General features: G+C 40.8%; 1 protein-coding gene and 1 long non-coding RNA gene across 2 annotated transcripts in view; one reads left to right on the top strand and one right to left on the bottom strand.

Moving 5' to 3' along the window:
* LOC135407539 (uncharacterized) overlaps positions 1 to 2,688 on the bottom strand; it is a 33,606-nt gene extending 30,918 nt beyond the window's left edge. Inside the window, exon 1 of the long non-coding RNA XR_010426917.1 lies at positions 1,989 to 2,688. This is a non-coding gene — a long non-coding RNA (uncharacterized LOC135407539). The remainder of the gene's footprint in view (positions 1 to 1,988) is intronic.
* On the top strand, positions 447 to 14,276 carry ARRDC3 (arrestin domain containing 3). Its single transcript, XM_064642658.1, has 8 exons — positions 447 to 955; positions 4,103 to 4,184; positions 6,653 to 6,800; positions 8,015 to 8,117; positions 8,489 to 8,745; positions 9,156 to 9,318; positions 10,125 to 10,279; positions 11,654 to 14,276. The coding sequence occupies exons 1-8, from the start codon at positions 676 to 678 to the stop codon at positions 11,708 to 11,710; spliced, it is 1,245 nt and encodes a 414-aa protein (XP_064498728.1). The 5' UTR covers positions 447 to 675; the 3' UTR covers positions 11,711 to 14,276.
* Positions 14,277 to 27,052: the final 12,776 nt, after the last annotated feature.

The raw sequence follows: 27,052 nt of genomic DNA, 5'->3' as shown, positions 1-27,052 counted from the left end.
AGAACAAAAAAAACCAAACCAACAACAAAAAAACCCCAAAACAAAACAAAAACCAAAACGAACAAAACCCAACAAAACGACAGCAACAAACAAACAAAACCCCAACCAACCAATCCAAAACAAACAAAAAAACGAATGAGGAGACATACAAGGGAGAGTTTGCCCATTTCAGCACGAGGTTTGTTAACTTTTATCTCTTTATAGAGGTTTGAATACTGCCGTCTCCCCTGGAGCTACTGACTCCAGCAGCAGAACACCCCGCTCAGGCCCGCATGCTGTCGGTGCCCGGGGCCCAGACGAACCCCACTATCCCCTCCCCAGTGTCCCGGTGTCCCCCGGGGCCCCAGCGGGGCGAGGAAGCTCCCCGGCGGGGCGGGGCGGGGGCGGGGCGGCGCATGCGCGGCGGCCCTTGTTTGTCGCACGGCTTATAAGGCGGGGCCGGCGGCGGTGCCGGGAGCGCCTTTGTGGGGAGACGCCGCGCCGGCACCAGCTCCCCCCGCGCCGCCCGGGCTGGGGCCGGGGCTCCCCGCCGCCCCCATGAGCCGGCTGTAAGGTACGCGCCGCCGCGCCCCTTCGCCCGAGGGGTTCGGGGTCGCTTGTTTTTGGGTTCCCTCCCCCCCCCTTCCTCCTCCTTTTTTTTTAACAGACTATTTTTGTACACTTTGCTATAAAACCATGGTGCTGGGGAAGGTGAAGAGTCTGACGATAAGCTTTGACTGTCTTAATGACAGCAATGTCCCCGTGTACTCTAGCGGGGACACGGTCTCAGGAAGGGTCAGTTTAGAAGTAACTGGGGAAATTAGGGTGAAATCCCTCAAAATTCACGCGAGGGGACACGCTAAAGTGCGTTGGACTGAATCGAGGAATGCTGGATCCAACACTGCCTATACACAGAACTACACCGAAGAAGTGGAGTATTTCAACCATAAGGACATCCTGATCGGCCACGAGAGAGGTAAGGGCTGCCCTTCATCATGCTGCTTTACTTTGGGGGGGGAAAAACCCGCATCGCTGCATCACCCCAGTTTATCCTGCTCTTTTTTAATGTATGCAGGGGAGAGCAGGACATGCCCAGGGTCATACCTTGGCGAGTTATAGGCAATGCATCTGCAAAGTACCTGCAAGCAGGGCTCCTTTGAACTACCTGCCCTTCAGCGCGACCATTTATTAACAACTTTTTTTTTTAATGTGCTACCTTTTTTTCCTTGCTAATATTGAGTAGGATTTGCCCGTCCGTGGGCAAAACAGCTGTAAAATCAGAGCCAGATAGGCACCGCACGACTTTATTGGCAGAATCCTGACAAATCCTGAAACACAATGAAAGCGTAAAAACCATACTTTTTGACACATGCAGGGTTTTGCTGAGGCTACTGGGATAATAATACAATGAATTTTTCAGGAAGGCTCGTTATTGGCAAATAAGATTCTCTGTGCCTTATTTTGACATATCACCACCCCACGTGTCATTTTTTTTTTCCTCTCATTTTCTTTTATACCCCCTCGTTGTAACCGCTTTAATTTCCTTGGACCCCCGTCGGCGGGACGGGGTGGGGAGTGTCACCCCCGTATAACGATGTGTCCGAAAAGCCCTTGATAGGTAGCAAAAGGGGGGAAGAGGGGAAGCGGTGTTGCGTAATGGGAGCATCCCTCCCAAAACTGGGGAGATCGGGACCTCCTGCTCCCCCATTTACCACCCGACCCGCCGCAGTGTCCCCACGGAGTGCAGACCACCGTCCCCGGCGGGCTGGGAGCGCCGGGGTCCGGGCGGTCTGTGTGGTTCTTGGTTGGTTGTTTTTTTTTCCCCCCCGAAGTTCGCAGCCTTTGTTCGAAGCGGTTCAATCCTGTTTGGGACCGGCTGAGGGGGGGCGGTGCGCCGCCCGCTCCGCGCAGATTGGCCGCACGCGTCAGGTGGTGACGATGACTTAATTCCCCAGCGCAATAAAATAATGTTAAAAACCTGTTATGTAATTTTTTTGTGTGCTGCTTACCTTTTCTTTTTCTTAAATATGCATCATATGCACTGCAGCGATGCGGTATTTCTCCTTTTTTCGGGGAAGAAAAAAAATGTAATTTTTTGAACAGCTCTGGGCGGCACTGAGCCCATCACCGACCATTCTTGAACTTAACTCAGTAGCAGAGCTGGGGGCTTTATTTATTTATTCTTTAATTAATGCCTCGCGCACACCTCACTAACGAGGTGACTTACTTGCGGCTCCTTCCCTTCTCCTGTCGCTGCTGCCTCAAAAAAAAATCACTCGCCCGAGCGAAACTTCCTGGGTGCCAGGAACGTGCGGACACGCAGGAGCCGCCCGTGGCATGAGCGCGCGCCCCGCGGAGCTGCCGCCGCCGGCCGCGTTTCAATGAGCGCCCCGAGCGCTGAGCCTCGGCCCGGCCGCGCCCCCCGCCGCGCCCTGATTGGCCGGCCGCGGTTTGTTGCCCTGTTGCTAAGGCGATGCCCGTCGCTGATTGGCGGGGCGCTGCCCTCGGGGCGAAGGGCGCAGTTTTCCCTGCTTGTCCCCGGGCTGGCAGCGGCCGCTCCCCGACGGGCTGGCGAAGCCCCTCCGAGAGGGAGGGCTGTGCCCAGTAACGTCCCCGCCGCGGGCCTGTCGCCGGAGGGGTCCCGGCGGGGAGCGGCGAGGCCCGCCCTCGGAGGGCCGCGGGCACAGCGCACAGCGCGTGCCTGCGAGCGGCGGGGCTGGCGGCGCTCCGCGCGCGCCGGTTCAGGCCGGTCGGCTCCGGCTCCGGCTCCAGCCCGCGCTGATTGACAGCTCAGCACTTGTTTACCGCGGCGGGACTGCTGAGCTGGCAGGAAAGGGGGAGGGAGCCAGGCTGTGGGGAGCGGAGCCGCAGCCGAGAGCGCCGCTGCCCCCTACCCTCGGAACAACGTTTAAAAAAAAAAAATTATGCTCTTTAAAAAAAAAAGAATTAAAAACTCACACACACATACCCTTATGGCGATACGTTATGCCGCCCTTTCAGCGCGTTTTCCTGACCTGTGTTGGGTAATGCTTCGTGCTTGAAGGTGCATTTATGTCCACATCTTGCTGAGGGGATTTTTTTTAATATATTTTTTTTGCTGTTTGTTCTTTTTTTTCTTATTATTATTTTACTTAGGATTTTCAATGTTTGCACTGTAGGAAGTGGAGCATCGGTGCTTCTGTAGGACAATGGGAACTTACAACCCTCCTGCGTGCCTCCATTAGCGCTTAAGACTGCTACACATATGCTCTTCCCTTTCACTTTGTCTCGCTGTATCTCCATTTATTATTCCAGCCATTTTTATGTGTAAGGTGCTCAGTTATTTTTTACAAAACTTTCTATTTTGACCAAGTCAGCGTTCTTCTGCTCTTATGTCAGAATAAATGTCAGTTTTCTTGTAGCATATAAAGTAATCATGACCATGACCATAAACAAGGGGCAGCGTTCCTGGCGGAAAACCAGCAAGTGTCTGGGTCTTGCTGTCTAAGCAAGATCAAGTTAAACCTCCCCAAAAAAAAAAAAAAAAAACAACTTAGCTCTAGACAGTGTTAATCGGGCAGCCTGCCATTTTCTGTGTCCCTGACTTTGTCTGGTGCTTTCTTGGTGGTGCTTGTACACTGTTATTCCGTTCTCACACTTTTTTATGATTAACGGCCTGACACCGTTGCCAGGCTGGAGATACAAAGAAGCTGAATTACTACATTTAATCTTAAGCAGCAGACTTGGTACAGTTAATGCTGCTACAGAGCCATCTCTGGTTCATTCTGACTAGCAATTGCTGTGGAAAGCAGCATGATTTCCATTACAGATCTTACATGCAGGCCTTGAAATGGCAGCAGTTGAAACTGTGTCAGTGTTCAGAGGCAGGATTATAAATTAAAACAAATTTTTCTGCTTCTTTGTAAAGTGAATGTGGCAATCTTGCCTGCCTTTCTGTTGGTCAGAGTTCTCCCTGCATTCCAGCAGTTAATAACCAATGGACTGGAGGGCTTTGTTTCTGGTGCATCACGTTCTTTTAAGTGTTGTAATGTGTGTGAAAATCTCTTTTATACTGGAAGAGAAGCCCATGCCTTATATGAAATGTGTGCAGGTGGAATAGCATGTTGGTTTTTCTCTTCTCTAGATGATGACAACTCAGAAGAAGGCCTTCACACCATCCTTTCGGGAAGGCATGAATATGCATTCAGCTTCGAGCTTCCACAGACGTAAGTACCCCCCCACAGTCCTCAGGCCCTGCTGCCCACCTGCCTGACCAAAACTCCTGCTGTGGGTGGAGGGGAAACCTTTTCAATGGTAGTAGGAATTGTGCTCCAACATGCAGCAGAGAACATACTCTCGTTACACTGAAGAGGTTGCTTTTACACTGATACACGTTCTTTTTCTCTTTATAGCTGCCACAAAAAGGTTCATTGCTGCCCAGTTGCTCACTTTCTTTTGACCAAGTCCTACTGACTTTTTAGGTATTCCAATCTACTACCCCTTCCAAAGAGGAGGGAGTGGAATTTGAACTGCCACTGGAGTCCTGCAGAGTAGCTGAGATACCTTCTAACTCAATTGGCCATTTACTGGAGCTATGCAGACCAGCAGAACTAGAGATAAGATCAGAGTGGAATTGTTTGACCTCAGTCTGGAACAGATGCATCTGGAAGAGATGCAGCAAATTTAACCAGATTTCAACAAAAGAGAAGGTTGTTTGTACTCAAATAGGATGTATGTACCCTGGCTGGCCTTTCATGCAGAAAGGAAGGGTAGAAGTAAGAAAGTTCCCATACCTAATCCCATTTGCCTTAGAAAGCACAGGTGAAGCAAGAGTGAGAGCAGAAGTGTTAAGATAAAGATTGTTCCCCCATCACCATCTGAAATGTGTAATGTAGACATTGTGGATGCAATATTTATACATAGAAGAGTTAACAATATGGAAGTGAGCTAAAATACAAGTTGCAATAAAATTAAATGCACAGGAAAAGGAGGAGTCTGCATAAGGATGGAAAAAGGAGCCTTTTGCTGTAAAGGGCAAGTAGTAAAGTCATTAAAGTTTTGAAAGTCACTGGAAATTTGGCAGTGTGTTATGCAGAATAGCTCACTACCTAATATTAAAGCTGTTTATTGGAAGTGGTGGTTTTAGCAGAACCTGCAGATGATAAACGCTTTACAGGTCAGTTTCAAAGTGTACAGCACAGAACTTCTACACTATTCCAGTAACATTTACTATGAAGACCTTAAAGGCAAGTTAGCATTGTGTGAAAATCTCAACTGCAAGAAGAAGTAAGGCTAATACTGATTTTCGCTTGAGTTGGAAAGGGCATTAAAAAAACCCACCCCAAAATATCATATACATGAACATGAAATGCTGAGCTTGTAGTGAAACAGCCAGCCAGCAAAATATCACAAGTGTTGGTCAAAGTACAGGTTCTTTTTAAGTGACCTGAAGGAATAACTATTAAACCAGTTTTTGATAATACTGAAAAAGGGTGATATTAAAAGCTTGAACTTTGACACTTCGTGGTTACGCTACTTACTTGGTAATGTCCATGGAATACTTCCAAAATCTACTTAAACTTCAGAATAACAACAGAAAGATGTGCACCATCCTGACTGATTTTTGCCCTACAGAACATGAGGCAGAATGAAACATTGGAGATGGATTAGAAAATCTTTTTAATTGGATTATTAGGGGGAAAAACATAAACATGTCAGATGTGCAAATAGACAAGTCAAACCTGTAACTGAAAGAATAATTCTAGTAAAGCACTAGCGTGGCTAGTATTAATCCCTATGGAAAATATGGAAACTTTGCAAATAATTTATTTTTAATGTATATGTAACAGTATATTCAAAACATAGTAAAATGGAAAAAGAAGAGTTATGGAAAACTACTGTTAATTGGAAATATTGATGACTACAAAGATACTTCTTGTTGCATTTTAGGATATTACAGTAAAAAAGGCAACGGTTAAAGGTCTGGAAAACCTTTCCACATTATCTCTCTTCCAGCTCCTAAAATAGACTTACTTGATGTATCAAAGTTCAGAGTAGAGTAGTCTTGATGATTTCATGTGTGTATATATATGTACGTATATATATGCGTGTATATGTACATCCTTATGTATTATAAATATTTTAAGCTGGTCTCATCAAGGTAGAGGAAAATTAGAAGGTGCTCAAAATAGCCTCTGTCTTCAGAACTCCCAAGTTGGAATATTTGCTCTGCTTTAGGGTGAAACTAACTACAAAAACGCTGAGTTACAGTTAAAATTAACCTCATACTGAGCTACTGGCCAAGTTAGGTAATAGACAATGATTTACAAAATGCAATCCAAAACTGTAAATGGTTTATACTAGTGCTAATTTTAAGTTGGTAATCAAATTTTAGCCTTGAATTTGCATGCTTTACTCTAGATGTGAAAGTAGCCTCTTCAGTTTAAAGGAAATGTGTACTCTCCTGGCATTTTCTAGTACAATTCTTAAATTGATTCTTAAAATCTATGCAAAACTACGGTAGGATGAATTGGAGATGATTTTTTCTCCCATCTTTAATCTTGAATTTTTCTGAGATATGGAAACTTTGCAAATAAGTTACTCTTCATTAAGTACTACAGTGCATTAAAAATGCAGTTCTATATACTAATCCCTGACCTGATCAATTCAATTTTGACCTTTGTGTCCTGCACAGACCACTTGCTACCTCATTCGAAGGCAGACATGGCAGTGTGCGCTATTGGGTGAAAGCCGAATTGCATAGGCCTTGGTTTCTACCAGTAAAATTAAAGAAGGAATTTACAGTCTTTGAACATATAGATATCAACACTCCTTCATTACTGGTAAGAATTGACAGAATTATTCATTTTTTGTTCCTGGCATAAAAAATAATGAAGTATAGTAACTGAAATACTATCCACATCTAATTTTATCTAATACTTATTTGCTACTTTAGTTATGGCCAATCATCTCAGTATTTCATTAGTTCAGCAACTCTGATATTTCGAAAGCTATGTTTTCCTGTACTTGGAGTTGCTTCACTTTTAAGATATGTAAAATGGCTTTATCAATTTAAATTGATAATACTAAATTGTTAAGAAGGAAAATTTTGAGAACTGAACTGTTCCTCTTGATTTTGAATAAAGAAGGAACAGTGAAATTTTCAAGAATTATGACAGACTGCTAACTTAAAAACGCAAAGTAAAAAATATACTGGTGTGCATAATTGATAATTTCCATATGGATAGTTTTCTACCAGTGGGGAGAAATTATCACAATTCTCTATAATCTTTTTCTGAAATGTCATTTCATTAAAATAATTTCAGTATCACAACTGCTTTCAATGAGGATTTGATTTCAATCTGGCCTAAAATTCCATTCCCCACCCCCACTTCTTCAGATGCCCCCTTACGGGGGAGGGGGGGGTGGAAAACCTCAAAGTCCATTGAAATAGGTTTCTTGTGTGTATGGGTGAAAAATCAGACTTGCAAAGGGACATTGGTCTTGCACAAATACCCTTAAAATCAAAAGACTCTCATTTGACTTTAATGGGCTTTGGATCAAGTCCTAAATCCTAGTGTCGTGTAAAATAACAAAGTCTGTTTAATATAGATGAAACAGGATCTCTTTGCAACAGGAAATAGCAGGAGTCAAGGTTACAGTATTTCAACTTAGTTATTGTTTCTGAAATAGTGTACTGAAAAGACCTTCTAGTTTAATGATAAATTAAAAGCTCTTCCAACAGTATGCTGAGATATATAGGCTGTAAAACCTTTTCTTAAGCCATGCTATATTTATTTGTGTATAAAAACCTGTTCTAAATGTGACTGTAGTATGAAGTCTAACAAAAAAAGCAGTGTTAGTATGGAATTAGAATACACTTTACAGTTTGCATAGTGCATTTTGCTTGAGAATTCTTCCTCTAAATAAAACTAGCTATGCTTATCAAAATGTGTAATAGTACATTATTAAAATAATTTTTTGGTCTTGATTAGAATAGGTTAAAAGAGTCATGGAGCTCTCAACTGAATGGACAATGTTGTTTTTTTTCTTGCAGTCACCCCAAGCAGGCACAAAAGAAAAAACTCTCTGTTGTTGGTTTTGTACCTCAGGCCCAATATCCTTAAGTGCCAAAATTGAAAGGAAGGGCTACACCCCAGGTATGTAACAGAAGTAATTATAGGAAATGTTTTTCCTTCCCTTTTAAAATGACACTTTGTACTTAACTGCTGTTATATAAAAGAAACATTTTAACTATTCTTACCACCTCAGTTTCATCAAGCTTGCTATTTCTAAACAACTGGCTTTGTTAACTTGCTATGTCTCCAGATTGTCAAAGGGCATCTGCTTCTATTAGATCTGTGCATTTTTCTGCCAGAAGTATCTCATGCTGACCTTATTCCTGTTAACATCAGTAGGTGTTGTTCAAAGTGTAGAGCATTGCTAGCGCATTACAACAATACACAGTATGTGGCAATTTGCTTCAGTTGTCATGCAAAAATAAAGAGAACATGAAATTGTTTTGTTTCAGGTGAGTCAATTCAGATCTTTGCTGAGATTGAGAACTGCTCTTCCCGTGTGGTGGTGCCAAAGGCAGCCATTTACCAAACACAGGCATTTTATGCCAAAGGAAAAATGAAGGAAGTCAAACAGCTTGTTGCCAACCTGCGCGGGGAATCCTTGTCATCTGGCAAAACGGAAACCTGGAATGGCAAACAGTTGAAAATTCCACCTGTTTCTCCTTCAATCCTTGACTGTAGTATAATTCGTGTGGAGTATTCACTGATGGTATGTTGGGTGGTTTGTTTCACTTGAGCATGAGTAGTTTCCATTATTCCTTGCAGATTTTTAGCAAAACATTGTGTGCTGCTAACTAGTTAGATAAGAAATACATAACCTACCATTAGTGTCCTGACAGAAATTCTGTAAATAAATTCAGTTTAAATCTTGCATGTTCTATAAAGCAGTTGTGCCATGCCAGATAAGCAAATGTCTTATGAGTAGGCAGCATTTCCAAGTGAGGGCTTATGTTAAGAATCTTTAGCTGCTTTTGACTTGGGGAGCTTTGTACTCCAAAACAAACAAACAAAAACTTCAGTTCCTTGTGAAGAATTCCATGGGCGGAGACTTTAGTCTAATAATTATGAAGTGCAGGTACAAACCTATTTTTAATCATACACCTCTTTGATGTTCTTTAGGTATATGTTGATATTCCGGGCGCCATGGATTTATTCCTCAACTTACCACTGGTCATTGGCACCATTCCTCTACACCCGTTTGGCAGCAGAACATCAAGTGTGAGCAGCCAGTGTAGCATGAACATGAATTGGCTTGGTCTGACGCTGCCTGAAAGACCAGAAGGTAACCTGACAAAACAAGTCTGTTTTGATTTTTGTCTGCTTTATTCATTGCTGTCATGCAAACAGATACAAATTACATCCCTCATAATAAAGCCCACAGGAAATCCCTTGTGGATGTTTCCTTACCACCTGCCTGTCCTGTGTAGAAGAACAGAGTTTCCTCCCTGTCTTCCTGTCTTGGGGACAAGCAGTAGAATCCAGCTGCTTGGACACTGGCACAAGCAAAAGCATGGAATGCCATTGTACCTGGGCAGAATTAATCCTGCCTCCATATCCCAATTGCATCCTTGATTATAAGGCATTGTAACCTGTCAAAGTAGCATTCAAGGCAGGTGACCTTTACCATCCTTAGAATCCAAGGCTTTGTGAAAAGATAGTGTAATCCATTGCAGTGGGAATCGTTTGTCAAAGGAGAAACTCTGTATCTCTTCTCCTCTTTTTGCATATAAGTACTTAGGGTGATTTGTGTGCAAATCTCAGACTGATTTGTGGAGCCCAAAGAAATGCAATATGCTAATATTCCTGCCTGTACATAAATTCAATATTTTGAGTATGCATTAAATTTTAAGAGACATTTAACGACAATAAACAACAGTCAGTCTGCTGTTGGATTTGAGCATAGTCTTAAAGTAAACCATAACAGCCTACCCTCCCTTTCAATGTTCAAGAACTGGAAAAATCACTGAAGTTACTTATCTACCTGCATTTTACACTTTACAATGATAAAAGTTTTAATATTTATCATGTTATATGTTCTGACATGCATAAGAACTTGTTGTTCGAACTGCGTGTGCCTTTTCCCTGCAGCACCTCCCAGCTATGCAGAAGTGGTCACAGAGGAACAACGACAGTCCAGCCTTGCACCCTTAGGTGCTTGTGATGACTTTGAGAGGGCACTTCCAGGACCATTGTTTGCATATATCCAGGAGTTCCGTTTTCTGCCTCCGCCCCTCTACTCAGAAGTAGGTACCTCAGAATATAATCACGAATTCAATGTTTTTCTGATTGTGTGGAAAAAATGTAGGAAAGTGTTTCTGCTTTATAAAAAACAGGAAGAATAATTAAAATTATGAACAGAGGATAAGGAAACTTTGTTTTGGCAAAGTGCAGATAAATTGCATCAATAATTTTTCAGGATTCTTCACTATTCTAACGCTTGGTAGAAATTTCCAAGCTGTTACGCACCGTCTGCGCAACTTCGTTAAAACCTTGCATTATATATATAACACATGCATTGATGAACACCAACATTTTGAGTGTACAGATGCACAACCTGCTAATGTTTTTCACCTCTACTTTATAAAAGTACTGTTTATTTTAGGTTCTGTGTATCTATTGCTTTCAGAAGTTCTATGTAGAGAAGTTGCAGAGGTATTCTTTCTGACTTAGGTTTCTCTAAATGCACAGTTTCAACTTTCTGTCTGCAGTTTTAAGTTCTGTGAAAGCCACTCAGTAACTGGGACATGACTTCAAAAGCTCTCTATGTTCATATTTTTTGAGAGAAAAGAAGTGATATAGGACAGAATAGTGTCCTTTGGCTAAAACTTGCCTGGCTTTCACCCCCTCTTGATTTTTTTTCTTTTCCTCTTGTAACACTTACCTGCCATTAAGTGATTGAGTGGGCAGTGAGTGATGTGTTTTTTGTCTGCTGGAGTCTTATCTGAAAACTCTTCCATAGCTTAACACTAGAATACAACTCAGGCCCTTTTGTTTAAAGATTTAGAAAGAAGCCTTTACTTTGTCCTAAAAAATGGCTTTCTAAAATTAACTGACCAAACTATATACTGGACTTACCATTAAGTTAGCGTGTTCTTCACCCATTCCTTTTGTAGAAAGGAAGAAGACATAATATGTGGAACACATGAACTTCCAAGACATTTTATGGGGTGTTTGAGGATTAATTACCTATAAATTAAGTAGAAGGAGGTTTTGTGCCTTTCTAAGCAAAACATCTTCTGAAATCAATGTAATGTTTTAAGTTACATGTTTAGTGATGAGCCAGATTGTCTTTTTGTGTACAATAAATAAATAAAAATATTTTTGTGCTACTAAAACAGGATTTTCCAATTTTTTAATTACTTCTTTGTGCTTATCTTTAAATTGCCATCAACCTGTAGCTTAAAGTTTTTCATTAAGTTACTAGTTTGTCGTTGGAAGTTCGTCTAACTGTGTAGAGGTATTTCAGTTACTCGAATAACGTTTGGATTGGGAATGCCATTTATCACTGATTGTATTAGACTCATCAGTTTTGGTGGGTTTTTGTTCAGATTGGTTTATTTTCTAGCAATTGGCTAAAAATAACTTGGGTTGTTGGGTTCTTTCCCTCTTTTGTTTAGATTGATCCAAACCCAGATCAAACCACAGACGACAGACCATCTTGCCCCTCTCGTTGAAGGAATCCATAAGGAGCTGACTTGACTTGGGTTTTGAACCATACCTGCCGTGTTGAAGGTCAAGGCATCATAGTGGAGACGCTTTCAGAGAAAGTGGTTTTGCTCTTGCCTGTATGGTGAATAAATGAAAACAACCTGTGATCATGCTTTGAAGCCTGCAGTAACATTGTAGGACTGCTCCACATGCTTGAAGACCTGAGCTTTCCCCCCTCCCTCTTAAATACTGGCACATACTAGGAGCAGCCTTACTAACCTACAGTCATGTGTGTCCAAACACTCAAACATGTTAAGAGAGGGATGGCTTCCTCTTATGATTTGGAAATTTGCACATGCTTATTGCTTACATTGTGCGGTTCAGTGTCACTACAGCTTTTTCTCATTTATGCTGGACTGTTGTTACCCCTTTCTTATTTGTTTGTGGTCCGCACAATAAGGAGCAAAAGAAAGCTTTGACAAAAAAAAAAAAAAAAAGGAAAAAACCAAACAAACAAACAAAAACAAACAAACCAACAGCAACAGACTTTGACAAATGCACTGACTTTTCTTTTTTTTTTAATTTAATGTAGCCTGGACTTTACCTGCATATGCACATGCTCAGAATTGTCCTAGTAGGCTGATCATGTATCACCTCTTCAGCTTGGATCCTATTGTGGATTTATTTACAAACATCAAATGCCTTCAAGCCAATCCTTCTTGCTTTATGTTTTGCAGCCTACTGTAGTAGATAAGCAACAGATGTGGGGATAGGGTGGGGGATGAAGAGTTAATAGACAGAAACTAATAGACTTCATCAAGATTGTATACCTTCTTGATTTCTTTTAAGAATTTGTTGCCTTTCTACTATTATCGCAAAGCAGCATTTTGTTACAGACTGCCTAAAAATCACTTAATCTCAGGTGAACTCATCACTTGCCAAACTGTTGGAATGCTATTTGTTTTGTTACATTGCACTGTTAAGTTCTTTTTTGTTTTGTGTTTGTATTTTGTTTTTGTTCTTTATTTGAGAGGGAGATCTGGAATAGGGACATACACAAAAGTTACAAAACCCACCCTCATTCCCATTCTCTTTCTGCATTATAAAAAAAGATGTTCAAGTTGTGAAGCTCTAAAAAAAAAAAAAGGCACAAATGAAAGCAGCACCAGCAGACATCAGCTCTTCCTCAAAAAAATTTAAATGGAAATAGTCATACACTGTCTAGGATTCATAGACAGATCAATATCTCAAGTAGGTAGGGATGGGAAGGGAAAGTAAATCTATTTTTATATATAGCTACTTAATCACCAAAAATTCTATGTATAATAAGTCTAGTAGAAAGTATATTTCAAACTGCAGGAAAAGCTTGTATTATGCTGAGCTCAGTTTGTGCACTTTGTATTATCTTCAGGGTTTATGATACTGTAAAAGATTAGAAGTATAATTAAACTGGGAAGGATCAGTGTTACCAGCCATACTTAGATACAAGTTATCTGGAATTGCTTCCACGATTACATCTTAATGTGGTACTCTCAAGAGCTTTAAAACAAAGAGAACAGTGAGTTTTACTGTATATTCATTCAAAATGCAAGAAATTACGTGGAAAGAGCACTTGCCCTTGAGTGTGCCCGAAGAGAAAGAGTGCAAGGGAGCCGTTAGATGTGCTAATGTGAATACCAGCACTTACAGGCTAGAGAAGTATAATGGAAGTCAACTTTCCTTTTCAGAAACCATGTAACACAGACCACTGACAAAGGGACACCGTTCTGGTCTTGACTACTTAAACAAATCAAGATGTAATCCATCAAATACTTATCTCCTTGTGCAATAAAACAGCTCACAGAGTGGAAGAGGAGATGCTGGTGTTTTTGCATGGTGCTCATTCTTAAAAACCTCTGCCTTGTTTTTAAGGCTTCATCAATGCGACAAAATAGGCTTTTCCATAAGTGGCCTTTATGAGAACATGAAGGATAATTCATGTTTCAGAAATGACAACAGGGTGATAAAATATAAATGAGTCGCGTTTTAAGTGATTCAGTTAAAAGGCTTGGGCTTTGAGCAGGAATATTGGTGAGAAGGAAATTAGATTATGTCTTATGTTACTAAGCCAATTTTGTGGATGTCCCTTCCTTCTACCCTCTCCAACCAGACAACTTTAAAAGCTGATGGGATCGTAGGTGTAAAAGGGCATTTGGTGGTTTTACTTTTTTTTCCTTTTTTGTTATTTTAACAGACTAGGGAACAATTGCTGATATACATAGCATTAAAGTACTTACCACAATATAATAGAAAATTGCATATGAAGCAGGATTGACCAATATCATAGCAATTGACATGGCATCAGAGCCTTTTTGATTAGAGCAAAAAATTGTATAAGCTTATCAAATAAAGACTTCCAGTTTCAATTATGTTCATTATTCAGAGGCATTACTCTTCCACAAATGTTGGTCAATTCTCAGCGTTATAAAACATGAGGTTCACAGTTGTAGCCCAGTATTTGATAGAGAATTCTGATCTGAATTAGGAAAAAGTAAGTAAAATCCAAACATTAGAGAAACAAAGTGCAATATTAAATGTTTGCTTTATAGATTATATTCTATGGCTGTTTGTATTTTTTGTTTGTTTTTAGTTTTGGTGCTGAATATGTCCTTGTAGACTCTGTTTCAAGAAAACGATATGTGGAAAACAGTTTAATTTTTCCTATTGCTCTTCCTTGTGGAAAATAAACTTTTGTAAAAAAAAAAAAAAAAAGGTTTTAAATGTCATACCTATGTATAAAATGAAAACCACAAGGATCACATAATACAGGAATCTACTACAGGAACACATGTATTACCTGTCTCAAACTACATAGGGAAGAGCTGTTTCTAGAACTATACCACCAAGTACCACGGGAGTCTAGTTTTGGGATCCTTTGCCCCTTTTGTTTACATTGGTGAGCTCATGGGGCTGGGTCCCAGATGGGAAACTGTGGTTTCCTGAATGTGGAAATGCCTTTTCAGGATGCTGTGTTAGTATGGCATTGCAGCTGCAGTAACCCTGTTTCCAGGTGTCTGGTCCTTTCCCTTAGGGGTAACACACATTTTGGAGGGGTAGGGGGAAATTGGGAGGTGACTTCAAAGGTCTAGTTTGCAGCTGGGACTTTGAAAAGTGGTTTGTTGAGTTGGGGTGTAGAAGGTGCCCTTTGCTGTTCCCTTGGAGGTGAGCAGATGTGGGCATGTCCACCTGTGCCCTGCACAGGTTGTTCAGTGTCCCCAGTGTGCCGGTGGTGTGGCATCTCCCTTCCGCATACCACGCATGTGCGAAATGGATTCTCATTATCCTTCAAGATCAATGTGTCATTTGACCTAAGAGAAGGTTCATCAGGCAAACAGCCAGGGGCTTGAGCAGCCAGCCTGCCTGTGCCTCTCTGTTGGTGTCTAGGGTACTAGCAACCACTGTGTTCCCACGGGACTGTACCTTCCCTTCAGTGATGCAGCTGCTAATGTGGGCAACACAAAACATCTAATCCAACATCCTACATAATAAAAATAGAAACTTCTCTCCGAAATAGAGCATATTAGCTTAATTTTGAGTTTCTTATCGGTGAAGAATCCAGGCAGACTGAGGGTTTATTTCCCCCCCATTAATAACCCTGTTAACTTTGAGATCTGGTTTAAACCAACAAGAAACATGAAAAAGGTTGTCTTGTCATTTCACTTGTCTGCTTGGAGATCTGTTGTTGGTTAACCTCTGCTGGCAACTAAGCACCACACAGCTGCTCTCTTAGTCCCCCACCAACAGGATGGGGTAGAGTCGGAAGAGGAAAAGTGCAAAAATGTGTGGTTTCAGATAAAGACAGTTTAATAAAGCAAAAGCCACAGACACAAGCACAGCAAAACAAGGAATTCATTCCCCACTTCCAAAGGACAGTCTTGTGTTCAGCCATCTCCAGGAAAGCAGGACTCCATCATGCCTTAACGGTGACTTGGGAAGACAAACACCATCTGAAACAAACACTCTGAATGTACCCCCCACTTCCTCCTTCTTTCGCCGGCTCTGTATGCTGAGCATGACATCATATGGCCTAGAATATCCCTTGGGTTAACTGGGGTCAGCTGTCTGCTTGTATGCCCTCCCAACCCCTTGTGTACCCACTGGTGGGGTGGCACAAGGAGCAGAAAAGGCCTTGATGCTATGTAAGCTCTGCTCAGCAATAACTAGAACATCTCTAGGTTGTCAGTGCTGTTTTCTGTGCAAATCCAAAACACGTCTCCATCCTGGCTACTGTGAAGAAAGTTAACTCTACCCTAGCCAAAACCAGAACAAGCTTCATATAGCTGAGTAGCAATGTTTTATTTTATTTTTTTTTTTGTAATACCAGCACAACCCTTCTTAGGGCGTTTCTAATGCTGTGTGACAGTGTTAGAATTTAAATTAGCACCATTTAGGGGACACACACTGCCAAATCTCACATTTTCAGACCCGCACCTCTAACAATTAAACTTAGCTTTATTGTCAGCTTTATTATATTGGATGTTACCAGAGTTTTATTATATGAGATCTGATTTTTTAAATGCGGATGTTTCTTATTTCTTAATATAAATACCGGAGTGTATGTACAAAACTGAGCTACACTAGGAGGTAAAAGTAGTGGCTCTTCAACATCAGCTGTCCTTAAGTGTAGGGAACAGCAGGAGGTTTACAATTGCTTAAGCATTTGAGCTTTGAGAGGCAGTGTTGCAATGTTTATCAATACATTTGCTGGCAAATATCTAGCTAAACATGTACCTAGCGCTTTTTAACTCCTTTCTAGATTTAAGCCTTTTTGTGTTTTACAGAAATGTATCACTACCTCACCATAATCTTAGCTTTCCACTGCAAAGCTAGAAGCACAAAGCCCAGAAGGGTCTCCAGAAGCAGCAAGTGAAGCTGGGCAGCCACCCAACAATGTTTTTCCAAAGGAAAACATCTTTGCCCAGGCCAATGCTGCTGATCTGAATCAATTCCTGTGACTCTAGGTGCATGGCTATGGGCAACTCCACAGAAAGACAAATGTAGATTTTCAGTAGGCCAGTGCTGCAGGAGGACAGCTGTTCCTGGTGCCACAGAGACCAGACTTCCCAAGTTTTTTGCATTTTGAGTGGAATCCCCTTTCAGAGATCCACAGACACTTGAGCAGTTACCAGGATTTGCACAGTATGACCGTTACTGTGGATTTCAACTCCTAGATTTTGATGGTTTTAGTGTAAGCCACTTGCAAAGGCACAGTGTCAGGCATGTTCCACCTGACCTCCAGACCATATCCTGGAAATAGGAGAAAAGTAACCTATTTCTTTTCCCGGCAATCATTCACTCCTGGAACTTCTCCACCTAGCTACAGCGCACTATTTTTAGAGCTGGATCCCCCTATCTCCTGGCCTGGACATTAGGACGGAGCAATAGTTTCTGAGTAGAGTCCAAGTGCTGCCACAAAATGCAAGTCGAACTGCGTACCTTTCACCTAGTCCAGTTCCTAATGGGAGATTCAGAGTTCAGAAGGACGCTGCATATTGAGTTTGCTTCAGGCCCCTTGCCTGAAATGTTTGTCATTGCGATGCCATTCAATCTTTCTCAAAGGAGATATGATACTTTTGTTTCAGCTAAGTACTAGGTCGGAACATGGGAGGAGAGGGAAAATTATTGCAGAAACTGATATTATTTATTTTTATCTGAAAATTAATGGAATTTCCCTGAGCTAAGCAAGGCCTTGCTGTCATTGGACTGCCTAGAATCAAAATGAAACTCCCCACTAGATATGGTCAATATTCAAGGCAAAGCTGTCATGGTTGCCCAAGAGCTAAGAAACAGAATTGAAGAACACCCTCTGTGGTTCAGTGGCTCTGTAAAAGTTGTAGAGTATTTACTGGGTAATGACTTCCGATTAACAAATTACTCTTTGATTGGGGTTTTATCCTAAATCGATTAAAGTCTATTGGCACTCATGCATTTCTTCTGTAAGTAGCCCATTTGTCCCATTTAGGACTGCCAAGAGAATAGATCAGCTTAACATCCTCAGCTCTGATTTCAAAAATTGTTTTAGTATTAAATATGTGTTATAAACAAAGAGAAACCTGCAGCAGTGTTTTACAGCTACATAATTATCTTCTATAAAAACTAAATGGTCCCCATACCTATCTTTTAACAGCCTAAGACAGGAAAGACAGTTTTACTGCTGCCCATTATTTTTTAATGCATCAAACACCATTTATTGTGACAGAGTTGTGCACCTGTAACGCACAAAGCGATTTATCAGTAGTACCACATAAAGTTATCCTCCCAAGCAGAACACACTAAGAAAACAGTACCTGGCCTGTGCAGAAGTATAACTGTAATTTATGTTAACTTTCAAACTGTAAGACATATGTTTTCTGATTTTCCCCTTTTTTTCCCCTTATAATTCAAAGTAGGTAACAATCTTCTCTTAATCCTTTTGCTGTCTTCTCTTTCCTGTATTTTATTTAAACTTTTTAATGTTTAAAAATATCCTACTTCTTTCTGTATTTATGACCTATGCTACCAATAAAGCCTTGTATAAGCCTGGATTTGCTCAAAGAAAGTCCTTTTCATCCACCTTTTTGACCCAAAATGCCTTCCCAGAATATGCTTGAAAATACATTATACACTATCTCCCCCTAATCATATTTTTATTGAAAAAAAAACTAGGAGAAGTGAATACCTACTATAAAACTTTTTATTTCTGGTATGACCTAGTAAATGGACAGTTGCAAAATGGGAACTATTTTAAGGTATTTCAGCATCATTATTTTGAATTATCTCACAATGAATGCAAGTTGACTTACCTCGAACATGATTTTTTTACAGGTAGAAAGCATTCAGAACAACCACTAATGTTAGAGTACACTGCAGCGAACTTCTATCTTTTTTACCTGAGTCAACACATCCTAACACTGTCACACAATTACCGCTCAACCCAAAAAAAACTCCCAAAAAACCAAAACACCACAAATCCACAAACAAATTAAGCTTTAAATGGCTTATAAATGGCATTTTCATGTAGCTAAACATATGGAAACCCTGTTCTGATGAAGGCTATACTACCCTACAGTTGTGCTGATAATTTTTGCTTCCCCTATGCAATTAGAAAGTAATTTTAAATTACATTGATTTATTTGGCATACATTTGGTACTCTCCTATGGCCGTCCATGCCCTAATACTAATTAGGTTTCTGTCACTACCAGAAGAAAAAAGAAAAATTACACTTGAGAGCATGGTTAGAGTTGAAACAGAGTACAAGCAGCATGTTTTATTTGCTGCTGCAAAAGGCAAGCTCCACTGCGCTAAACCTTACTCTGTTGGCAACTAGTTGATAAATACAAAATACTCCAGCAAGTCATTCCTTTCCCCTTGGCTCCCTGTGAGCAGATCTGAAAGAGAAGAAGAAAAGTTTATATTAACACAATTAAAGTGCAGCACAGAAGAAACCGAAATTTTGCGGCTGGTGACTGGCCCCTCTGCTCAGTGTCCAAGCAGCCACCGAGAGAGAAACCAGACATTTCACCTCTGATGAACACATGGATATTTTTAGCTCAGTAGTGCAATCTGCAGTTTTTAAGTGCATTGCAACAGTAGAGTCCTTTGCTGAATGTAGTGATAGCCCTCCAGGAACCTCTGACAAAGCAAATTCCCCATCAACCTGCATCACCTCCATTGCCTACGTGAATCCACAGGGGTAATATGTGCACACACCCCAAACACATGCAGATATACTGCAGGTAAGGAACAACTTTCATTTATGTGGTCCAGAAATGTGCTGACTGATTACACGAAACAGAGATTTGTCAGGTTCAAACAAGGACATTTTGGAGTTGGACATGCCATTGTGTTTTCTAACTTTATAAGAAGATGTTCTTTTTCTGAAGTCCATAGATCTTTCTAAATATGATGACAGTTTTAATAAGGGATTTCAAAACGCTGTTACTGGATTATTCTAGGGTGCTCTGAATCTTACTCAGGAACAGAACCAAATGCTTTTCTCCAGCCCTCTTACAAGGCAAGTTATTGACAGAAGGAGCAAGCACTCTGGTGACCTTTAAAAAGTTTCACATTCGTAAATTTCAACCCAGGCCCCCAAGAAGCCTTAGGGCTAGTGTTGTTACAAGAAGACAAAGAGTGGAAAAAAACCAAGAGCAATGGAGCATGCTGAAAAACAAAAACTACTGGGATTCGTCAGTGGCAGCAGTGAGTGCCATGGACGTAGCTACACAACATAGCAAGGAACCTTGTCATGGTGCCTCCACTTAATTTGCTTGGAGGCAATGGGTGCCATCTATTTGTTTTCAGTTTAGTCCCAGGTCACTCAGCAATGTTGAATGTAACACAGTGAAGCAAACAAGACACACGCATTGCAAGCGAAGGTGCACCAGAGATGGTGCAAACTGCAGCACATGAGTCGCAGTCCAGCACAGAACACCCTACACTGAGCAATGTAAACACAGGCAACTGAGTTAATAGGGGTGCTACGGGAACACTGTGTCTTGTCAGCAGGATCCAGGCACTGTCCCCTCGGAACAGGGATAGTGAAAGTGCAGCATCATCTGCAGAGCAGCTGCAGGGAAAATCAGTCCCTTGGCTCCCAGTGTAACGTCTGTAAAAGGTGCTGCTGACACCAGCCTGTCCAGGGTGGGGATAAGAGTCTGTGTCACCATGTTCCCCGTGAGGGTCAGATCTGTCCACACTTGCACGGGCTTTATATTCTTGGCTTCTCCTCCAGAATTCACAGCTGACACTAGTTATTTCTAGGAGTTCTTTCTCTACAAAAAGAAAAAGCAAGGGTGGGGGAAGAAGATGGTTGCAATTATTTAAATAAATAGCATACAAGCAATTGGTCTTATTAAAGAAACAGAAATAATAAGCTCAGCCTTTCCATGTCTTGCGTGCTTATATGGATTATGACAAACACAGTTCTGCGCAATTACTTTTATGAATGTACAATTTGCTTCTACATGGTGGTGCATGTAGCTAGCTAGCTTTTTTTTTTTTTTTGCGGGGGGGAGGTTGTGGGAGGGCTCATATTCCATGAACACAGTACAAAGAAAAGGTAAAAATTATCATCAAGTGTAGGACTTGTGGCTCGCTGACTGTGTTTACTGAGTTAAAAAGGCTGACATTTCTTTTATTCTCTTGATTTCCTTGTAGTTCACAGATTTGTTTTACTTTTGTTTCTTTAACTCAGTTTCATCTAGTTCTGATTCATGACTGCTGCACTGCTAAACCTGCAGAAAAAGAAATTTTCAGCTTCTCCAGTCACCTTCCTTTCATGGAAGAAAACTCATAGAGGAGTGTTTCTCTCGATCCACAAAGGGTCAACATAAACAAAGACAAGCAGCAAAAAGCGGTTCTGGGAGGATGACTGGATACTAATCTGTGAAGAACATTGTGTGTTCCCCTGCATCAACATCTAAACAGTCACTGGCGATATGCCTAGATATTTTGGATGTTACATGTCTGTCAAATGAATCAATAATCCAGATGTAGAATCTGGCAATGATGACATTCTGCTGGTGACTTTCAACCTATCAACTAATGATTAGGACACAAAGAAGCATAAATATAATGGTTTTCAATCAGATATATTTTTCAGGTGCTTTTTTATTTATTGGAAAATTGACATATATTTCTTTCTTAGTTCATCAAACCAGTATTTGAACAATCATCCAAATGTGGAATCAGCCTTTCCAAAAAGACCTCAATAGAATAACAAGGAGGAAATAGTTTAAAGGTTTGTATGAATGAAGCTTATGAAATTTAAACTCTTACTTCTGACCTGAAAGGAATGAAGCATCCTATAGGGCAGGCTTACACTAAAATTAAAGAACACAGTTTAGCTCATGCAACTTACTAAAGAAAAATTATCTGTGTTATTCTTGTGTTTCATTTCATGATTTCTTTAGCCCAAACCTAAGAGTTCTGCAACCAAAACTGCAGAATGCCCCTTCAAACTTGCATCTTCAGTGATCCAGCATGGTGCAACCAGCGCACTCACAGCTGCTCTACGTGTTCAATATATCCTAGGCTGAAAGAACACTGGTTATGTCACTGAGCACACAGATTCCTTTTGCACTCTGACATATTGTGCCAGGTTCACAGAAACTTCTGCAATTCATTAGTAACGTATTAGGTAACATTGAGAGGGTTTGGTTTTTTATAGTAATATAGACTACAATTACTGAAAAATATACTGCATCCAGTTTTCTCCTATAAGGTCCTGTGTGTTTCATAAAGCTGGAAGTCCTGCTAGCCAGCCTGTGCTCAGTTTTCTAACACCCACATCATCTTCTAATAGATACCGCTCTAATTTCCATTGCTCTCTGAAGCAACCTATGCTCTCACCAATGAGATATTTGTCCTGTCACTCTGCAAGGGCAGTAGTGGTGTCCACCACCCCCAGCTGAGCACTTGGATAGAGAAAAGTATGTTGCTTAATATGGCTGAGACATAGACAACACTGAGGATTGCCTCTTTGAAGATGCATTGTCTGAAATCCCATTTTCCTGTATACCTCCAACAGTGCTGTGCACAGAAACACTCCTATTGTTTACTTAATAAGAGGCTGCTGAAGTAACCTCACATCCCTCAAACTGCTGTGATATCCTGTTGGGTTCCTAAAACAGTGCTCACAGAACAGAGGACAACTAAATCTTAAAATTTACAATGACACTGCTATGTTTATAGTACAATGTTTTGCTGCCTTTCTCTGTAGCTATGAGCATGGTGTGTATTACCCATGCATGAAAGAGAGAGAGAGAAAAAGAGAGAGAGACCTTTCAAAGCTCTATTGTAATACTTCTTAACGCCTGCATGGGGGAAGTTTGACTATGATTAAGTCTTACAACAAATATAACTTCACCTTTTTAACCCAACATAAACTACAGTTGTAGTCTTCCATTTAATATAGGCATATTGGTGCACATCTTCTCCTTTTATTAATTCTTGGGATCATGGCTCTAAGAACTGAGCATCATTTATGCTATCCATCTGAAATCTGCTTTTCAACAAAAATATCTGCCTAAGAAAGTCTTTATTTATTAATGAGAATATTCAATGTGCACTAGAGTTAATAAATAAGCACAAATAAGCATAAGACAGAAATATAAATCTCTAATCTGCTCTCTGAATTTGCTCCAGGTGACCAGTGTCTTTGAAGAGTGCATATAAGCAACACTTATAGTCAGATATAGTTTAAATGGCACTATCTAATCTAACCAGTGGAGCTATAAGTTAGGTCAAACAGCTACCAAAAATTTAGCCTTGATAATATCTACTAAGTTCAGCATCTAAGCTCACATTTCTTTTTGTGAATCCAAAGTAATTCTTATGACATAAAATTCATAGCATACAGGAGACTCAGTATTTGAAAACCATCTCAGTGATCTTGTTTTACTGTCTTTATAAAAACATAAGAATTTTGAAGAAAACTTTCCCACCTTCATATACTTTTTCCACTGTGATCTCATTTATCTTCAGGCTTTCAAAGCTGAGCAAGGTTTAAATAGCAATGTATTCCACATACTTTCCACCTCCCACATCTTATAGCATGACCGTAAATTGCTAAGTGAAGCCTCGGATAATTCTGGATTTGAATGAGGTTTCATGTGAGTGAATCATAAAACACACAAGCAGCATTTTCTGTGAAAAGAAGGCATGGGATTCTTTGCCAGGGAGAGACACCCAAATGACTTCCTTCAATATAGTTTTTCAAGTCTATGTGCTTCTTTCTAAGTAATGGAAGACTAGGCAATTGCTATAATCAGCAACACATTCCAGTTCTTCTAGTCTAAAACACTACATCAAATAACTTGACAGGAAAAACAATTAAGATTTCATTGTAAGATTACAAAACAAGATGCTTTTCAAGCAAATAAATAAAAAAGACACCAGTAATTTACTTTCCATATTTAAAATTATTTGCTCTTTTGTCCATTTATGAATATTATAAACAACCTTCTGGAGACTTAAAACTAAACTTATTTCCTTACAAACAGAGTTTATTCTACACTTTACTTTATATGGGGCTGCATTTTTTAAATGTCCATTGATGCTAACCTGGTAGAACACAGGATTTAGAACTCAGATTAAAGGACTGCATGTGAAATTTCCTGGATTTATATATGTACATGTCATTTGGAGATACACTGAAAAGAGAATTCATGGAGTAGTCTATTTTTGCAGAGTTTCTTATAGCTATTAACCATTTCAAATTCTTTGGTATCTGTAAAAGACATTTTTGAGGTAAACTCAACATATTCAAATGTTCCTTTATTTTATTACCTACTGTCTAATGCTATCGCCTGTATTTGGTAATTTTTGCTTCATAAATCACAAAGCAAACCTGCACATGAAACGCATCAATTTTCTTACTTCTGTTTTCTTCACACACATTCAATCCATATGTTTGAAAAGCTTCTCAAAGCCACATTATTAAATGAATACTTTTGATAGGTTTAATTTAGAAATAAGGAAATACATTGGGGGAAAAAAAGAGCATTAAAAATAAAAGGCTTGGTAAAGGACACAAGCCTATTTTTGTTTCATGAAGCATTCTGGCTTGGGAAATGATTTGAATGTAGGAGCAGAACACAGCTGGTGTGTGCATACCCGGACATACAACTGCTGCCAGAGCGAAACTGCTGTGTCTATTGTTAAAGACCAGGACAATGTCAGGGCAGTTCTGGAGCAAATCCTGCAAAACTCGCTCTGACAAGGAGCTACCCCTGCACCCCGGGTCCAGCCCTACAGCTATTCTGACGAGTTTTGTTCCTAGCCTGCTGTAAACAGGAAATTGGAGTGGACAAGCCAGGAAAGAAGTGCGAAAAACCCTGCTAAACATATTGCGTAATGAGCTGACAAGACGTGCTTGAACAGAGAGCTTACTGAACAGAAGCTGAGTCATGTTTCTGTAGCCAATGCCTGGTTCTCCCTCCCCCCTGTACCACCACCCCATCTTTTTTTTTTCTTATCTTTTTTATTCCCGAGTCCTTTCAGTCAGCCCCTCCACTGCCTGGATGATCAAGTGCAGCTGTTTATAGCAATTGTCTTGATAGCACACAAGACTGAACTTCTCACAATGTCTCAGGAACACAAGCACAGAACAACCACATACAAAAAACTTGACAATGTCATTTACATTACACAGAAGCTCCTCTTTCATGGGCTGTTTGTTTTTGTTTTCGTTTTTTTTAAGGAGAAGCAGCAGGATAAAGTAAGACAAGGCACCTGTGGCAGTTTGAGCCACATTAAAAATCCAAAAGCCAATTTCCAGGCTTCCCCCCACCCCTTCCCACAATTTATCCCAACACCGGAGAGAAACTTTCAGGCCAGAGGCTTCTATAGGGGAAAGGGGAAGTATATACATTTATTTACACAAATAAATACTATACAAGCTAAAGGCAACTATATATATATATTACATTTCTATCAGTCCTTTTAAGCCCCTCCCTTTAACTTTAGTCCAGGAAGAGCCTTTCAAGCCTGCTAGGTAACACAGTCTCTCTCTCGTGGAAGTGTTCGGGAACCTGAAACACTCCCTCATCAAGCTCCAGCTGGTTGCTGAAGTTCTTTCTCCTCATGAAGTCCAAGAAGGTAGCTGTGAGTCCTTTCTCCTCAGTCCCATGTCAGTCTCTGCTGTGTCATTCTCTCTCAGTCTCATACCTCGGTTCTGTAGGCTGCTGTAGTGTAGCTTATCAACATACGCGTCCTGGAATGTTGATTCGTCCTCTGGGTTTTTGGCTGTCCTGCATTTAAATCACGGCAGAGACATCCTCTGGGCCTCTCCCTTCGGTCCATCTCCAATTTCGCCTGGGATTCCTTTCCCTGGCTCCGAGCTGTTTCGTCAGCCCGTCCACTTGGCTCTGCTCCAATGCTGAGCCTTGTATCCACTCCCACTAAACAGTGAGAGGGAAAAAACAGCCCCCTTCTGCAGTCTGGCTGCAAAGTTGGGGGGGAGAAGAGGGCCTGGCTGCAAGGCCTACCTCTCTCTCTCTCTCTCCCACTTACCAGTTGTTTGTGACTCATGTCCCTCACAAACACTCACTCCAATGCTGCCTCTAACTCTGGCCTAGGCAGAGTTGCTGGGGCCGCAGGGCTCCCCTCCCCCCCAGAGGGGGGAAGAAGGAGCTCAGCAACCCCTTGGCTTTCTACACCTACACGCAGCAGACACCAACAGCAGAACTGCCAACACCTTCCAGTGCTGTGTATATGTGATTTTGAGCAGAAGCGAACAAGACAAGTGGTGATTGGCTCTCCAGGGAACACTGTCCTGGCACCTAATCACCTCTGAGCACCCGAGTCCCAGGGAGGGCCATCTCAAACCATGACAGCACCATAGAAGCACGCTGCAAAGAATTCATTATCCTACCCTCTGAGCCCTCAAAGATCAGCTCTGGACTTATTTTCATATTGAAATTGGTGAGCAAGTGACACGTCACAAACTCATTCCACTGCCTGCAAGAGAAAACAGAAATATTTAGCTGCTATAACTCTTAAGACTTTGCCACGCAAATATGTCAGGGGTCCAGACACGTCTGGGTGCTGATGGAAGCGGGGCAGCATGAGATGCAGGCTGGACTCTGCTGCTTAAACAAACACAGCAGAAGAAACAGCTTCTCAGCTGGAAGTCAGGTTTGAGGGTTTTTTGTCTTAGATATAATCATGTAAAACAAATACGCCTTATGTGGTCCATACTTTACTAAAAAACAAAGACAAAAAAAACCCTAAAACCAAACACAACCCCCAAAATCAAACAAACCAAGCAACCAAGCCAAAAAAAAAAAAAAAACTGAAAAGGAAAATATAAAAGTTTTAATTTCAATTGCTATATTGTTATCAGAGCACAGGACATATACTGAGATTTGCCTTTTGATTGCATTCATGTCTGAGCATTAAAGACCTTGATCCTTAAGTCAATTGATAACAGGAGAATTCCATTATAATAAAAATAAGCAAATGCTGAATACATTGTTGAGGAAGATTTGAAAATACAACTGGAGTTAACTCTTGACGTCACAAACCTGACATTCACAATATCAGACACATGCAACACATCACCTACAAACTTACTCCTTTTGAGCAAATCCTCTTCTAGTAATTTCTTCTGAATGGCTGGAGTTGACAATACTGATTTTTTTTATGTCATACACAAGAATCACTAACAGAAGAAAAGTGTGAATTTTTGTGGAAGTAGGAATGAAATTGTGCTGCTTAGAAGAAATATTCAGTGACAGGTGGCAAAACATAAAGAAAGAACCAGAGAAGGCAATGAGAAAAGAAAAGAAGCTGAGATGGTCTTATCTGGTTTTCTTAGCTCATATTTTGTTACCTTTTGCTGTTA

The sequence above is a fragment of the Pseudopipra pipra genome, chromosome Z (assembly GCF_036250125.1).
Source record: "Pseudopipra pipra isolate bDixPip1 chromosome Z, bDixPip1.hap1, whole genome shotgun sequence".
Lineage (NCBI taxonomy): Eukaryota > Metazoa > Chordata > Aves > Passeriformes > Pipridae > Pseudopipra > Pseudopipra pipra.
This window is presented reverse-complemented; position numbering and strand designations above follow the sequence as displayed.

What these genes read in the sequence shown, in the direction of transcription:
- ARRDC3 (XM_064642658.1), top strand. Translation starts at nt 676, where the DNA reads ATGGTGCTGGGGAAGGTGAAGAGTCTGACGATAAGCTTTGACTGTCTT. An exon ending in AGCTTCGAGCTTCCACAGAC is followed by an intron (nt 4,185 to 6,652) that starts GTAAGTACCCCC and finishes TGTCCTGCACAG; the next exon opens with ACCACTTGCTACCTCATTCG. An exon ending in CTCCGCCCCTCTACTCAGAA is followed by an intron (nt 10,280 to 11,653) that starts GTAGGTACCTCA and finishes TCTTTTGTTTAG; the next exon opens with ATTGATCCAAACCCAGATCA.